Raw genomic sequence first — 18,154 nt, forward strand, 5'->3', positions numbered from 1 at the left:
CATTTCCTTCTCCAATGCATGCATGCATGCTAAGTCGCTTCAGTCGTGTCCGACTCTGTGCGGCCCCATGGACGGCAGCCCGCCAAGCTCCTCTGTCCACGGGATTCTCTAGGTAAGAATACTGCAGTGGGTTGCCATTTCCTTCTCCAAGTGCCACCTGGGGAATCCCTTTACTGAATAAATCAACTCATTTCTGATTTCAACAAGCATACCTGTATGTGATGACCCCCAGGGCCCTCCCCTGAGTCTCAGAACTGTCAGTCAGGCTGTTTACTGGACTGCCCGTGTCCCAGATGAACCCCCACACCTACTGTTTTTTTTGTTCCTTGAGTAGCATCATTCATCCCCTGTATTAGACCCCTGGCAGCCATCTGAGACACTTCCACCTACACAGCTCTTAAATCTGTCACCTCATTCACAGACGTGATGCATCTCCCAGTCATCTTGTTCCCTGAGTATTTCCACAATTTGCCAACTTGGTCCCCAACTCTTCTCCTCACCCCTCCAAACTGCCTCCGAGCTGAAGCCGAAGTGATCCTGCTTAAACACAAACATAGCCATATTTTTACTATGTTAAAAATTGCAGTGAGTGTGACAGTGTTAGTCATTCAGTCATGTCGCCTCTTTGTGACCCCATGGATAGTAGCCTGCCAGGCTTCTCTGTCCGTGGGATTCTCTAGGCAAGAATACTAGAGTGGGTTGTCCTCCTCCAGGGGATCTTCCCAACCCAATCAAACCCAATCTGCATTGCAGGCATATTCTTACCATCTGAGCCACCAGGGAAACCCAAAAACTGTGTAGAGAGAGGCTCTTGAAATCTTTCCTAAGATGAGCATGTAGACTATGGAGTCTGGTAGACAGGTTTCTGTAATCTGGCCCTTCCCACTTTTCCAGCCGAAAAAACAGAACTGCTGTTTCCAAGCCTTTCCCTGAGCAAACTCCAGGAGATGGTGAAGGCCAGGGAAGCTTGGTGTGCTGCAGTTCATGGCTTTCCCAGGTTCTAGGCCTGTACTTTGCTTCAGCTGAGAGTATATTCCCATCAGTTTGGCATGCTCTGACTCGATATCTAAGACAGCACTCAAGCGTCATTTCTTCCATGAATCCTTTCTTCACCTTTCATACTTCTTAGCCCACACACATTTTGTTGAAATTTTTATGATGCTTATGCAGACCAATCTGAACAATGTATTTAGTATTCCTAATGTTGCATGTGTTTATTTTCCTCTGGTAGACTTAACAAGCCCCTTAAAGCTGAGACCAAGTTGATTTGGATTTTGTGTCTCTACTACCTGGCACAGTGCTTGACACAGAGTATAAGAAATGTGTTCAGGGCTCACTGAATGAATAAGTGAATGAGTAGATCCTAGAAGATTGTGTAAAGCTCAGTAATTTCAACCAAAGTTTTATAGCATGGCCTTGCTTAGTAGAACTCTGAATTCTCTCTCCAACTAGGGTTGTCAGATGAAATATAGGATGAACTATTTTGGACAAACTTAAACGAAAAACTTATTTTTTATTTATCTTGAAATTCAAATTTAACTGAGCATCTGGTATTTTATTTGTTAAATCTGGGAACCCTACTGCCAAAGCCATTTTGACTTTAAATCCCATATTAAATTGGACACACTGGTAGGTGAGCCTCAGAATATTTGTTATGCTTAGTTCAGTGAATACTTATTGAGTTCTCCTTCAACTGTGAATACATGAAAGCTTGAATCAAGGAAACAGACCTCAGCTGAGCAGCCAGAAATGTGATTACTATGTTGATCCCAACTGTGGACATTGAAAGAACAGACTTCCTTTGCTCCCTTTGTATTATTGATTTCCTCTGATGGGTTTTCTTTCCCTTTAGCTTGTGATCAATCCTGTAAGAGTTGTGGCCCCAGTAGTCCCAGATGTCTTACCTGTGTGGAGAAGACCGTGTTGCATGATGGGAGATGCCTTTCTGAATGCCCTGCTGGGTACTATGCTGATGCCACTGGGAGATGTAAAGGTAAGTCACATGGGCAACTCCTCATCACCAAAAAAGGAATTCACACATGTTTGATTACACTCAGTGCTGTATGCTGCTCACTTGGAAATTTGTGTGCATGGTAAGTAAATGGCAAATTACAAGGAAAATATATCTGGTATGAGGGTGGGACATATGGGTGGATGCTGGGGGAGTAATGTGATTAAATAAGGGGCTTACACACACCAATCATCATTAAAGATCATGGGATCATTTTGAAATGCCAAGAAAACCTCTAAAATCTTCACACAGTCCTTGTATACTTGTCAACCATTACTCACTCAGGTTGTAGGTAGGAGAGAATCATTCTTTAGATGGCATTTGTAAACACATATGTTGGCAACTACAGCACACCAGGAAAATAGAAAAGCAAACCAAGTTTGATAGCTTGTAAAGCTAAAGTGTGTATCTATTGAAAATTTGGTTTTTATGCTATTTATATAGTATTTTTTTCAGGCTTATACATCTTAAACTAGGAAGCATTCCCGTTTGAGATGGGAACTTACTGCTGCCTCAGACACCCTGATTGCCCTCCTTCTCTGAAACAAGCATGCGTATTCTTACTTCCACTTCTAGCGTCTGTTTGGGCAGGATATTTAGACCCATCCTACTGCCTTGAATCATCAGCCTCCTGTTTGTTTGTCAGCCTCTTTACTCATCCACTCTTTACCTCTTGTCCTAAGTATTCTGTCCCCAGCGATCTCCTCCTGTCTCCACACTCCCCTCTCCCAGCTCCTGACCATGGTCCTTCAGAACCTTCTTCCAGGGTTCACTCCTGTTCCTTAGAACAGCATGGTGCCATCTGCCTCTTGGAGTCAGAGTGTCCCATTGTTACTAGCCAGGACCAAAGCAGGAGAGAGGCATGCCTGATACTGCCATATGTAGTGGTCAAATCCTTTAACATAATTTTTACTTAGACTTCTAGAATGTCCAACTGTAAGTGTGTTAAAAGACCATCTAACCCAACCTCTCACCATGCATGTGTCAAGGACACTAGGCCTGGAGAGACCCAGTCTTGGTTAAGGGCATAAGCTAAGGGACAGGCCCTTCAAAAATGCCAGGGGTCCCAACACCCAGATCCATGAACTGTCTCCTCTTCCCTATTCACCTGGGGAGTCTTAGGTTCAGATAGACCTTGGGCTAAATTCCAGCTCTGCTACTAACTAGCTTTGTGATCATGAGTAAATTTTTTAACTTTCCATGACCTTGGTTTTCTCATCTGTAAAATGGGGTTAATACTACCTACTGCATTAACATTGCTATGAAGATTAAAAGTGGCAATATATATATAAAACACAATACAAACACTAAATAAAGGATTTGTGTTGAGTTACTCAGTCGTGGACAACTCTTTGCAACCCCGTCTGCTATAGCCCACCAGGCTCCTCTGTCCATGGAGTTTTTTAGGCAAGAATCCTGGAGTGGGTTGCCACTTCCTCCTCCAGGGGATCTTCCCAACCTAGGGATTGAACCCAGGTCTCTTGAATCTCCTGCATTGCACCCCCTTAACCCCTGCACCACCTGGGAACCCCAAATAAAGGGTAGCTAATCAATAATAGAACGTGGATGAAAGATGGGCAGAGTTGCAGTGTGAGCGGTGCTGGTAACATAACCACCTCTGAACACAAATGCCCCTTGATTTGGTGCAACACGTGATGGGGATTGAGGATAGAAAAGTGGGCATCTTTGCACATGAGGAGGCCGGCCAGGAAGTGGACTCTCTAGTTACCTTGGTCCCATTGTATTCCTTTCTTCCTCAGTTTGTCACAACTCATGTGCCAGCTGCTCAGGACCCACGGCCTCTCACTGCACCGCCTGCATCCAGCCCCAGGCCCTGCGCCAAGGCCACTGCCTGCCCAACTGTGGAGAGGGCTTCTACCCTGACCATGGTGTCTGCAAAGGTATTGTTGGTGTCATCATCATCATTTATTTATTTATTTGCTATAGTGGGACTTCTTTGTAGCATTCAGGCTTGCGGTCTCAGTAGTTGTGGCATTTGGACTTAGTTGCCCCAGAGCGTGTGCAATTTAAGTTCCAGGACCAGGGATTTAACTTCCATCCTCTGCATTGGAAAGTGGATTTTTCACCCCTGGATTACCAGAGAAGTCCCTTGTCATCATTCCTGATAAACTTTCCCATCATAAGGACATAGAGATAAGTTACTTTGTGGGGCAGCTCTTCCTCTAGTGTATCCCATGTGGTTATGCCTGCAGTATAAGGGGTTTTTTTTTTTTTTCCTGTTATTAAAGAGAGAATCTGAAAAATCACATTTGAATATTTGTCATGACACTCAATGGGCCACCGTCTTTCTGGTCATCCTTGAGGGGAATGTTATTCCCTTTCCTGTGCATTAAAACGAACCCGGTTCTTCTTTCCTCTCTTTTCAATCCTCCGAGCATTCTTAATGTTTTTCTTAGTCTTCATTTTGTTTTTTTCCTGAAGAACTTCTTTTTGTTAATGATACTGCTGAGCAAACCGAGAGTTGCCAGCAGTGCCTCTGGGCTGAGTAAAATGGAAAATCTTCCATAGTTATTTGCCGAAAAGGCTCTCGGCTCATAAGGGAGGGCAATCTCCTTTGAGCCTTTTGAAACTGGAACATTGGGAGCAAACATTTTAATTAAGCGAAGTTAATTTATGTTTATTTATACATAGGGCACCTTGGAAAAGTTGTGAAGGATAGTTACAAGGGGGAAAAAAAACCATATTTAAAACAGGGCAGCTGCTATAAATATCCTGAAAAAGACAATTTAGAGAATCTTTGAAAAGACGGGGGCAACCATTATATCAGAGTGTGGGCAGGAGAGATTTTGAGTACTCTGGCTCCGATTCTTACCAGCAGCCAAGGAAAACCAGAAACTATGATGAATTGTCAAGTGTTTGTTGCTGCTGTAAAGGGGCCTCTTCCTTGTCTAGAAAAGCAGCCTTTCCTCACATAAATTCTAACAAATTTGTTGCCTGGACCCCTCTGTAGTGGTGATGGATGCTATAATAGACAGTAACACAATTACCATTTTTGCACATAATAGAGTAACAGCCTTTATAGGAATGCTTCTTAAAATCCTCCATTAAAAACTGAGATTATACCATCATCCTCTGTATGTGACTCTCTGGGGAACCAAGCCAATATTGTCCAGTTTGCTGTTTTCTTCCCTCCGTGATCTAGCCTGGCAGCTCTTCTAGGACTGGAGAGGCATGGCTAGTTAGCGTCACCCTCATTTGGCCTCTCACAGATATTGTTATTATCCCCCTGGGCTTTGTGGAGACCGCTGGAAAAACAGTTATGTGCAAGGTTGTATCTGGTGAACTTTTCTGAGTGAATCAGACTTCCTTAGGGACGCCCCTTGGTTGCAATGCTTATCTGACCCTTGGATTGATTCCTGCATTTTGTTCCCCTTGGCAGCCTGTCATTCCTCTTGCTTGACTTGTGTGGGTCCAGCACACTCCCACTGCACCCAGTGTAGGAAGCCAGAGGATGGACTGCAGTTTGAGCCACTGTCGGGTGCAAACATCACCTCGGGCGAGTGTCTGTCCCAGTGCAGAGCCCAGTTTTACTTGGAGAACACTGGACTGTGTGAAGGTGAGTAAGCCTGATTGGAGGAAATGTTTAGGTAGCTTCCAGGCTTACCTCTTAAGGGATCCCGTGAGGTGGGACCCAAACCAGAAGTTCTTTGTTTTCCCGCCACAATAGTTTCTGAGTGTTTCTGGATGGAAGACTGACATGTGAGAGAATGGTCCCACGGACATCCCCTTTCTGTTGGTGAATAACAGGTGATCTTAAAGAGTTAGTTCCTTTTACTCCACTGTCCTCAGAGTCACACTCTCAGAAATTCCATGTGGGGATTCGTTCAGAGACAGTATGAGTAGCTGAGGAAGACATGGAGCTCATTGTAGAATTCTATTTATTTGTTTTAATTTGCTACTCTGAATATAAATTGATCTCTTCAGGACAAAATCTGGACTTCTGTCAAAATTTAGAAGTGATTCCTGCCCTTGCTTTGGTGTATTGCCCACGGAGAACTGATCCCATTCTGAAAGGTGTGACTCAGAGCTGGGTCGTCTATAAGTGGCTGAAGATGAGATGAAGGGGTGCGTGCACGTGTATGTTCCGTTGTGTCTGATGCTTTGTTTCCCCATGAATCGTAGCCCACCAGACTCCCCTGTCCATGGGATTTCCCAGACAAGAATACTCGACTGGATAGTCCTTCTCTTTTCCAGGCAATCTTCCCAACCAAGGGATTGAAGCCGGGTATCCTACATTGCAGGTAGATTTTTTACCATTTGAGCCACCAGGGAAGCCCCAATTTCTTAGGAGGTAGGGGAGGCCCCTCTCTGCTCCTGCAAGAACCTTCCTTGATATTGGATGAATTTTTTGACTCTTGGGCTACTTGGGGAAAAATCCACTAATATTTTTCATTATGAACATATGTTCATTAAGGGAAATTTTGAATGCACAAAAAAGTAGAAAAATAATCTCTCTACCATCTACCTGCCTAAACCCAATTGCCTTTTATTTTGGTATAGTATATCTGAGTCTTTTTTTTCCCCTGTGCATAGCTTTGAATTTTTATTTTTGCACCATAATTGTAAGCATACTGCAGATTCAGTGGTGTATTTGACAAGCCTGCTTATTAAAATGGCTTCACTGTTACACTGGAATATATACTCACATGGAAATGTTGGATTTCAAGGTTAGGTTAAAAGGCTTTGGACACGGTAAGTGATATGGCATAGCAGAAAGTATGTGGAACTGGAATACAGATGCCCCAGGCCAGATACTTAAGCTCTCAGAGCCTTCGCATCTGCACTATTAGAATAGGGATAATTGACTTTCACACATGCTTTTTGCCAGGTTCAAAGGAGGTGCAGAGCGTGAAAGTGCTTGGTAACTTGTAAAGCCCTCATGATCACTTGGTATAAATCTCAGTCCATGTGCTCAGGTATTTGGGGACATTATAAGGGTCACCCCCTGCTCTCTGGGTTGCACCATGCTACAGGGTGTTTACATAGTGTCTAAAATTGGAAGAGGGCCTCTATTTCCCCAAACACTGGTTTCCACCCATGTATGCATTGTGCAAACTTCCCATGGTCCCTTAAACTCTCATGACTCTGTTTCCACAACCACTTACAAAATATGGGAATCTTTGCTGCTAAGAGCTCCAAATCCTCTTTTTCTGTTTTGCAAATAAGATCATTTATACCATTTTTCTAGATTCAGCATACAGACACCAAGAGGTAAAGGAGGGAGTGGGATGAATGGGGACATTGCAATCGACATACATATACTATTGATACTCTGTTTAAAATAGATAACCTGATGAGAGCCTACTGTGTAGCTCAGGGAACTCTACTGATGCTCTATGGGGAGATAAATGGGAAGAAAATACAAAAAAGAAGGGATATATGTATATGTACAGCTGATTCACTCTGCTATACTATAGAAATTATCAGAACATTCTAAAGCAACTATTTTGTTATTGTTGTTAGGTTGCTAAGTTGTGTCTGACTTTTTGCGACCCTGTGGACTGTAGCATGCAAGATTCCTCTGTGAATGGGATTTCCCAGGCAAGAATACTAGAGCAGGTTGCCAGTTCCTTCTCTAGGAGATCTTCCCAGACCAGGGATCGAGTCCACAGCCCTTGCATTGGCAGGCGGATTCTTTACCACTGAGCCACCTGGGAAGCCAGAGCAACTATACTCCAATAAAAATTAATTGTAGAAAAAGAGCCCCAATGCATTTCCAAGCCACACACCACACAGCCTTCACTTCTGATCCTAAAGAAGAAGTGAAGTAAATAAAATAAATAAAGAAGAAACTTGCTTAGGCTGTTCACCAGGGTTAGTTTCTTTCTACAATTTTGATCACTTCATTGAAAAAGAAAATTAGGGAATTTAGAGAGGGATCAGAAGAGATAAACAAAAATGGTGACCATTTTTAAAGATAAATTGTCGATAAAAATGAGAGTAACCAGGGCATCTCAGGTGGCTCGGTGGTAAAGAATCTGCCTGCTAATGCAGGAGACACAGGAGGTGTGAGTTCGATCCCTAGGTCAGGAAGATCCCCTGGAGGAGGAAATGGCAACCTATTCCAGTATTCTTTCCTGGAAAATCCCATGGACAGAGGAGCCTGGCTGGCTACAGTCCATGGAATCATGAAGAGCAGGACACGACGGAGCACGAATGCAGGAAACCAGGGTTATTCAGCCTGAAAATAATTTTCCTGTGAATTTGGTGCTCAGCCTTGATGCAGACACTGTAAGAAGCACCTTACTTGTTCTATTTTTTTCATTTGGTCCTGATACCAGCCTTATGGGGTCAGTGGGACAACTACTTTAGAAGAGAAACAGGCGGGGAGGAAATTAAGGCTGTAACTTGCTCGGTATCAAGTAGCCGGCGCCAAGTAGAGTCCAGTGGGAACCTGAGTCAGCCAGACTCCAGTATCCATGCTATTCACCAAGAAGCTGTTCTAAAATGGTCCCTGAAGGGGGAAACGCACAGAATTACAGTGTTGCAGGGTTGAGACAACCTAAGTTTAAGAAAGTATCCTTGACCGAGGGGAATGATCTTAGAATCCCTTTATACGGACACCTTTTACAAAGGATTAGAATCTAATCCCTCTGGAATGGTTTAATTGTGGTCCCATGTGAGAGGGCTGGATTGACTTCTAGAGGCCCGGGTAGCCTTGTGACTTTATGCTAATTCACACAGTACTGTGAGGTATCACATAGAGCTCTCTACTAACGTTTAGTATGAAATCCTGAGCCCTCTCTGCTCAAGGTAGATTGTTGTGCTCAATATAGTAGTGAGGGGGATGTGGGAGAAAGAGGTTAATTGAGTTGCCTAAGATTCCACTGGGAGACTGAGCGCAGCCACCAATTGTTTCCAAGCTCACTTGAGTTTAAGTGTGTTGACTGATGTGTTTCCTGTCATTCATCGGGTATCTCTGGTAACCTTTCCGCCTTCCCACAATCTGTTCCTTTTTCGATTCTGCCGAAGCTTTGTCTCTGAACTCGGGCCTGGGAGCCCTGTGAGATTGCTTTGGGTGCTCCTTCTCACACACCCACAAAACACCCTCTCCTCTATAAGGAACATTTTAAAAGGTTGGAGTTCTTGAGTGTGTGCCATTGAGAGTTGATTTTACAGACTTTTTCATCTCAAGTGCTTTGCTGTAAAGAAGCAAAAAACAACTGCTTCCTGGAACTCTCTCCCTGCCTTTCTCTGAGACTGCAGCATAGAGTAATTAGAATATTACCACAGTTCATGAAAGCGAGAGGCAGATGCATTAGAGGGAGAAGCAATTTACTTAGAGCCCGAATATTGTTAGGAGTTGTTATAAAAGTTTCTGCTCTGAGCTACCTGGCAAACCCAGGAATTATCTATTGGAGGATGAGGCAGATTTACTCAGGATATTTGACTAAGATCCAAGTCTGTGATAGAAGGATGTAAACTGTATAATTAACAAGGAGTGACCAAAGAGAAAATTGTTTTTTATTAGCTGGAGGACAGTCTGTTTTTTATATTGGAAAAGACCCTGATGCTGGGAAAGACGGAAGGCAGGAGGAGGAGGGGACAACAGAGGATGAGTTGGTGATGGACAGGGAAGCCTGGTGTGCTGCAGCCCATAGGGTTGCAGAGAGTCAGACACGACTAAGCAACTGAATTGAACTGAGTCTGTTTTTATTCATTCATTCTACAAATGTTTTTTGAGTGTCCCCTGGGTGCCAGGTATTGTCTAAGCTCTTGTCAATGAGTCAGGTGAAGTTCCTGCTCTCATGGAATTTATATTGAGAGAAACAGAAAATAAAAAATAGCAGGAGCAACAATGAAGTCCACCATATAACCTTGGTTGATACTGTGAAACCCACAGCAAGGCATGGGGAAGACAGTGGGGGTGCTCTGAGATAGACTTCAAAACAGACGCACTTTGGTGAGATGAGGATGGAGACCTGAATATATTTGTCCTGCATTTTTGGCTCACAGAAACGAACTTGGGTACTTTACCAGCTAGACCTTTGACTTTACACTTCTTTCACACACAGCCTCCATGTTTGCAGCGTGGCTGGAATTTCTCGTTCAAAATAAAATGTTACCAATTTTTGAAGATAGTTTGGAGGCATTTTTTAGTAGTCCACTAAAATTTTACATGTCTATTAAATATTAAGGACCTCCCTCGTGGCACTAGTGATAAAGAATCTGCCTGCCAGTGCAGGAGACATGAGATGCAGATTCCATCCCTGAGTCCTTCCTGAAGATCCCCTGGAGAGGGATATGGCAACCCACTCTAGTATTCTTGCCTGGAAAATCCCATGGACAGAGGAGCCTGGTGGGCTACAGTCCATGGGGTTGCACAGAGTCAGACGTGCCTGAGTGACTGAGAACAGTTAAATATTAATTGAGTATTCGGTACAGAAAGGGTTTTAGTGATTTCATCCACAGTTCATCTCACCTGTTTAACTGATTGTTCCCTAGCACTGACAGATACTGATTTCCCTGGTGGCTCAGATGGTAAAGCGTCTGCCTACAATGCGGGATTTCTAAAACAAGCAAAACCCCCAAGAAAGACCTGTCGGTGCCTTTGCACAAATAAAACAACTTCATAAAACCCCAACCTTCTAAAACAAAATCAAAGGCCCATCCCTTACTTTCTCGTTCATCTTTCTCACTAACTTTCCATACCTCTGGGAGCTGGTATGAGTCTAGATGAGTTCTCGAGAGTACAGCTGGGTAGGGACCATTCTGTTCCCCAACTCCAGGGGCAGCATTCTCACGGTAATTTATGTGATTGGTGCCTCCTGACGTCATTTAGGGTCTGTGAAGCCTGTGTGGCTGAACATGGCAGCTCAGGGTGGATGGATGGAAGGAAGGAAGGACCTGAGGCTTTTGTTACTAGGAGGCCTTGGCTCTCTCCTATAGGTGTTCCTAAGTTCAGGTCAGATTGCTCAGCTCAGTTTCAGATTCTCCTTCACTCATATTTTTCTTTAAGGGATTCAACTATTTTGAAGATTCAGCTTTTAGTTGAGGTCTTTGTAGAGTAGAATTCTCATAGGAATCTCTTGGCAATTTTATTAAAATGTGGACTCAGATTCAGTAGGTCTGGGATGGGGTCTGAGCTTGCATGTTTATAACATGTTTCAGGGGAGGCTGATGCTGCTTGTCCACAGACCATAGTTTGAATAAGCAAAGCCTCTGATTAAAGAGTTGTGCAAACTCAGTCACGTCCAACTCTTTGCAACACCATGGACTGTATAGCCAGGCTCCTGTGTCCGTGGAATTCTCTAGGCAAGAATACTGGAGTGGGCTGTCCTTCCCTTTTCCAGGGGACCTTTCCAACCCAGAGATCGATCCCAAGTCTCCTGCATTGCAGACAGATTCTTTATCATCCAACTAATTAAAGAAGAATATCACTTTATCATATCACTGGTGTACTTTTTTTCTAATGATAGCAATTTTTTAAAATCAGAATTTTTATTTCTTTTCATTGCATGCATTTTGCATATTACTGAAACTTTAAAAAAAAGTATAGTAAGCCAGAAAGAAAAACACCAACACAGTATACTAACACATATATATGGAATTTAGAAAGATGGTAACGATAACCCTGTATGTGAGACAGCAAAAGAGATGCAGATGTACAGAACAGAATTTTTGACTCTGTGGGAGAGGGAGAGGGTGGGATGATTTGGGAGAATGGCACTGAAACATGTGTAATATCATATAAAAAACGAATCACCAGTCTAGGTTCAATGCAGGATACAGGATGCTTGGGGCTGGTGCACTGGGATAACCCAGAGGGATGATATGGGGAGGGAGGTGGGAGGGGCGTTCAGGAGTGGGAACTTATGTACACCCGTGGCAGATTCATGTTGATGTATGGCAAAACCAATACAGTATTGTAAAGTAAAAAAAAAGTATAGACCAAAAATGTTAAAAATATCTAAGTTACCAAAATTTAGTAAATGAAGACTTGGGATTAAAAAAATCTGAAAATTTTGAAAGCCACCATCAAATTATTTTAAAGGAAAAGATTTATTGTCAAAATCAGTCCAAGAAGACATGGAAAGCATGAATAAATCAAAAGTCATACATAAAATTAAAAAGGTTAGCAAAGAACTTCCTCTAAAAGAGTGCTAGAGTTAGTTTAATGTGTGTTATTCAAACCATCAAAAAACAATATAAAGAAATCTTATAATAATATAAAATCCTAGAGCATAGAAAAAGATAGAATATTTTAGAGTACACTATTTTTTCATCCAGCATAGCACTAATGCTAATGTTACAACATAATACAGAGAAAAACTACAAATTTTAGATAACATATTTAAAAGTTATCAAATTGGATTCAGAACTATACATCAAATTGAATTTAGGTTATTTTAAGAATTTATAGATTAGCTTATATTGAGATATCTATTAGGTTATTTATCATATCAAAACATCAAAGGAGAAAAAATATGATCACTTTTATTTGCTGAAAATCTGTCTACCTAGGTTCATGATCTATTTTTCATATAAGGAGAAACCTTAATTAGGAGTAATTAGGAGGACTATATTAAAAAATACAGAATTAAGAAATAAAAATATTTAGCATATAAAAAATGAAATGTTTAGTATGTCCACATATTACCTGAGATATTCTAAAATATTTTTCACTGTTCAAATTTAACTAGATGTCCTTTATTTATGATTTCTACCTGTAACCCTTCTATTCTCAGATAACTTCTTTTAATCTTTTGGCATAGATTCCTATAGTTATTTACAATACACACATACATGTATCACTTTATAGTTTATGAAATTCCTTACAACCAAGAATTTAATTGGAAATCCTATGAATTTATATTTACTCCCATTTTATAGATGAAGAAGCTGAGGCTTAGAAGGAACCAACTGAAGAATAATTTAGCACTGGGAAGATCCTGGGCTCTAATGGAGGACATAGTTACCTAGGGAATATGTCCTTCTTTCTAAGCCTAGATCCCTTGTTCTTCTTTTCATCCTAGAGCTTTACAATTTAATTTCAGGCCAGGCCACCTCTCTTAATGATCCCATCCAATCACTAAGTCAACGACTTGGTTGTGGTGGAGCAATGGGGTATGAACTTGGTTGGGGTGATTAACTCAGCCATGTAATTGGCCCAATTCTGTGGCAAATTGGGCTTCCCTTGTGGCTCAGCTGGTAAAGAATCTGCCTGCAATACAGGAGACCTGGGTTGGGGAGATCCCCTGGAGAAGGGAAAGTCTACCCACTCCAGTATTCTGGTCTGGAGAATTCCATGGACTGTATAGTCCATAGGATCGCAAAGAGTCAGACACGACTGAGTGACTTTCACTTTCTGTGGCAAATTAAGCATGGATTTTTAAAAAATTCCTATGTAGTTTAGTGAGAGGGCTTAAGATAATAGAATTTTGAGGAAATTACTAGTTTTGTTTTTAAAATGAACTCCATAGTGCAATAATGAGATTTAGTTATATATCTTCTCATGTATAATGTCTGTAGAAACGTTGTTCTTCAAAAAAGATTGCAGACATAACAAACATCCCAGTGCCCCCTCCCATCCCCCATCATGCATTAGAAGTAGAATTATCATAGAGCTTTGGTCAGGGAGACATCCGGGAAATTTTGGTAACTGAACTTTTCCAAGCCTTCTTTGTCAGTCTTGGAGATAGTATTGCCTCCTTAGGCAGAACTTACACCTGCATGGGGCGAAACTGCACAAAATCAATACAGATTTGGCATCAACGTTTTTCCAGTTTTATTGAAATGTAGTGACATATAACATTGTATTCAATTAAGGTGTACAACATAGTAATTTAATATATGTTTATGTTGCCACGCGATCACCACAATAAGTTTAGTTTGACATCTTTCACCTCTCAGAGTTGTAATTTTTTGTCCTGTGATGAAAACTATAATTTACTGTCTTAGTAACTTTCAAATATGCATATAGTATTGTTAACTATAGGGCTTCCCAGGCGGTTCAGTGGTAAAGAATCTGCCTGCCCATGCAGGAGCTGAAGGAGACGTGGTTTCGATCCCTGGGTCGGGAAGATCCCCTGGAGCAGGAAATGGCAACCCACTCCAGTATTTTTGCTCGGTTCATCGGAGAGTCGGACACGGCTGAGCACGTGCAGGCAGAACAATTGTTAACTCTAGTGCCACACTGTACGTTGGATGCCCCAGACTTGTTTATCTCATAACTGAAGTTCGTACCTTTTGAGCACCTTCTCTTGTTTCCCCTCCTCACACGCCTCCCCACCCCCTAGGATGCCCCAGCCTGTTGTCTGAACCATACCCTTCAGCCCAGGTCCAGTTCTCTGCTGTCTCTCAAACCTTGGTGACTGTCCAAGCTACTCTCTGTGTTCTGAGTGGCATCCAGTAATGGAGGGTGTTCCCGCCCCGTCTCTGTCCTAATGCAAAGGACCTTAAAGAAAGAAAGAAATTGAAGTCGCTCAGTCGTGCCTGACTCTTTGCGACCCCATGGATAGTAGCCTGCACCAAGCTCCTCCGTCCATGGGATTTTCAAGGCAAGAGTACTGGAGTGGGTTGACATTTCCTTCTCCAGGGAATCTTCCCAACCCAGGGATCAAACCCAGGTCTCTCACATTGTAGACAGACGCTTTACCGTCTGAGCCACCAGGACCTTAGTCAACATCTGAATGCTGGGAGATTGGAGCCAAACCCTCTTTCAGCAACTTCTAAAATGTCCGAATGGATCTCTTTTAGAGACTGTCTGGGAGGTGGTTGTTTCTGGGGTTGGGGTGGGGAGGGTAGAGTCACTGGTTAACAACTATCCCTCTGTTTGCTACGGTTCCACAGAGCCCATGAACTCGAACCCTGCTGATCATCAGAGTCAGGCCACCAGTGGCCATGTTCTCTGGGCCATAGTCAAAAAACCAGGGCCCTAGACCTGCACACAGGTTCTTTCCAGGGAGACACGAGTGACCTGGAGCTGGGCGGAGGGCGAACATGAACACACTGTCCTCCCGCCTCCCAAGTCTCCGGAGAGGATGGCGGGCACTCGGCTTCTATATGGGGGTTAAAGTAGAAGCCTGACCCTCAGGCTGCAGCTTGACATGTATAGACATGTGTCTCTTTCCGGAAAAGACTAGGAGATGGATGTTTCTGATGGATGCCTTCACACGGAACCCTGGGGGCACAAGTACCGTGGATCCTAGCGAGCCTGTGAAGAACTGCCTTTTTGGATGCTCTGATCTCACAGGTCTTCTGGATTGAAGCCCCGTTGGCTTTTGCAGCTAGAGGTTGGAGGACCATTTCTCAGGTGGAAGCCTTAAAGTTGGGTAGTGGACGTTAGGTTCAAGCCCTTCAGTCCTCAGGGAGAAGCTGGGTGTCTGTGAGTTCCCCCTTGTTTATTGTATCAATATGTTGCTGCCCCAGGGGTAGGATTTATGGCAGGAGTGTGCGTCTCGGCATACCTACTCTTTTTTTTCCTTATTCATTTAATGTGTAGGAGGTGTTCGGCTAGTTTCTGAACTTCTTTCAGAGGGAATTGGCCCATGTGTAACTAGATTAGCACGACCACTGGAAGGAGTGAATTCAGGAGCCTCCTACAGAATGCCAATTTCTTTTTTAAATGAGAAATGCACTGATGATTTTGGTTAATTAAATAACTTGCTTTAGATGAGTGAGAAGGAGTAAAGCATATTGTGGTATTTTATCTATTTAGTTGTTCCTAAGATTCACCAAAGGCCTTAAGGCACAGAGCTTTAATTAAAGAAATGAATGCACAAGGAGTCAGCCTGTTCTGCTTAAGAGTGTGTTGCTATTTATGAAGCTGGGATTCCCTTGAATTAATTGAATGAAATGCGTGGCATTTATGTTAAGCAACACTTTAATGTGGTCCCTAGAGTGCTGACATAAGCTGTACAAATGCATGTCTTTTGGAGACGTTCGGTCTTCTTCTCTTTCTCCTTCTTGCTTTTATAGCAGGGGTGTGCTAGGTTTGGGGGATAGAAAGATGAAAAAAATATAGACCATGCCTAAAGGAAAGAGTGATCAACTAGGGGAGACTGACACAGAACAAGTAACTAAAAAAACGTGATACGTGTTGTAATGGCGATCAGCAGAAGATATAGAAAGAACACAGCAAAGGAGACTGACTGTTGAGGGGAGAGGGTATGATGAAAAATTCACAGAGGGAAAGCTACATCATTAGGCTGTTGAAGATTAATGGGAATTTACTGGGGAAGAAGGTAAGAAAGGACATTCTTTGCCTGGAAACAGCAAAGGTAAAGGCATGGTGTGTTTGGAGAAGGACTGCATTTGGTTTTCCTGCAGGGTAAAGTCCGAATGGTGGTTTGTAGGGTGTGATCCTGGAAATGTGGGGTTGGGTCATGTCATGAAAGGCTGTGTGTGCTGTGTTTAGGAGTTGACACTTGGTTTTTGAGAACCATAAAAAGATTTTAAATAGGGAAATAGTTTGGTCAGTTTCATTTTATAGGGACCTCCCTGGAAGTGGTATCACAGGTAAATGAGGAGACACTAAGTGGGGCTGGTTAGGAAGCTGCCACACCGACCCATATCAGGAGTGACACTGAAGGTCTACATTAAGGGTCGCGGGGATGATTAAACTGGGATAGATTTGATGCAGATTGAAGACATAGAAATCAATGTATCACATCTGCATTATGGTGAGGAAAAGTAGAAGTCCAGCTTTCTCATGGTGAGTGTCTTTGTGAATGGTGGCGTAAAGGCAAGCCAGGAAATACAGGAAGTCCCCTACAAATGAACCATCAAGATTCAAGTTGCAACCTGTCAAAGATGTGAACGTGTGTTTGCATGTCCAGTCACATAGGTCAGTTCATGTGTCTGGCGTACATTGTCACGTGTGTGCATCCTCTACAGGTGGTTGTGCTCTTCTGTACTTTGTGTAGAGTACAAAGTACCGCATTGTACAGAGTACAGCAGCTCAGTCTCTTTATTTCAAGCCCAGGATGTCCAGGAAGCAAGCATTAAAGCAGCAGTGAGGTAGTTGGTACTTTTCCAGGCAGGGTACTGCAAGATTAAAGAGGTTTTCATTTTTTTGCACTTTTAAGTGTATTATTTATGTGAAAAATATTATAAACGTATTACAGTACGGTACTCTATAATTGTGTTAGTTGCATACCTAGGCTAATTTCTTGGACTTAGGAACAAATTGGACTGATTAATGAATGCACTTTTAGAACTGAACTTGTTGGTATGAGGGGGGTGCTACTGTACAAAAAAGACCAGGTAGGGGGTAGGATGTGGGGGTCATGAGTACAGTTTGGATGGAATGAATGTGATGTGATCATTTACATTAAGTAGGTAAGGGTTAAGCTTGGATACTTAATGGATAATGGAAAATGGGGAATGAAGAATATGTGGTAGCAATGAAACACCAAGTAGAGACATCCTCTAGACAGTTAGATTTACGTGATTAGAGTTCAGGGTTAAAGTCAGAGCTGTACACATAAATTTGGGACTCACCAGCCTGAGGCTGAAAAGAAAAGATCAAAGAGAAGGGAGACCTAGCGGTGTGCTGCCAGAATTTCCATCCACCTACCCCACCCACTCACCTTCCTAGTTCCCCTTCCATTCAGTCAGCAGAAACTTATTTCCTGAGAACTTGTGACATGCCAGGGACAGAGATTATGACAGGTACTGTGTGAATCACAGAAATGGATAAGATGTAAATTTTACTCTTAAAGGATTCGCAGGGGATTGGGGAGGTAGGTTAAATCACGTTTTACCGTCTGATCCAGCAATTTTACTTCTGGGTATATGCCCAAAATAATTGAAAGTGGGATCTCAAAGAGGTATTTGTATACGCTTTTTCATAATAGCATAATTCACACTAGCTTAAAAGTGGAAGCAATTCAGTGTGCGTCGATGAATGAATGGATCACCGAAATGTGGTAAATATGCATACATACAGTGAAATTTTATTCAGCCTGAAAAAGGAAGAAAATTCTGACACATGTTCCCATGTTGATGAACCTTAATGACATTATACTAAGTGAAGTAAACCATTCATGAAAATGAAGTAAATAAATAGCAATATGCCTTTTGTTCTTTAAAAAGAAAACAGAAAGAAAGAAGGAAAAGAAGAATGAGGGAGAGGGGAAGAGTAATTTTATTTGACTTCACTCATTTCAACTTTCATCC

At 42.4% G+C, this 18,154-nt stretch overlaps 1 protein-coding gene across 1 annotated transcript in view; it reads left to right on the forward strand.

The window, feature by feature from the left end:
• FRAS1 (Fraser extracellular matrix complex subunit 1) overlaps positions 1 to 18,154 on the forward strand; it is a 508,994-nt gene that overhangs the window by 273,547 nt on the left and 217,293 nt on the right. The window contains exons 16-18 of the mRNA XM_052641724.1: positions 1,853 to 1,993; positions 3,772 to 3,912; positions 5,412 to 5,588. Coding sequence (XP_052497684.1) covers positions 1,853 to 1,993; positions 3,772 to 3,912; positions 5,412 to 5,588 — 459 coding nt within the window. The remainder of the gene's footprint in view (positions 1 to 1,852; positions 1,994 to 3,771; positions 3,913 to 5,411; positions 5,589 to 18,154) is intronic.

Source organism: Budorcas taxicolor, chromosome 6 (genome assembly GCF_023091745.1).
Source record: "Budorcas taxicolor isolate Tak-1 chromosome 6, Takin1.1, whole genome shotgun sequence".
Lineage (NCBI taxonomy): Eukaryota > Metazoa > Chordata > Mammalia > Artiodactyla > Bovidae > Budorcas > Budorcas taxicolor.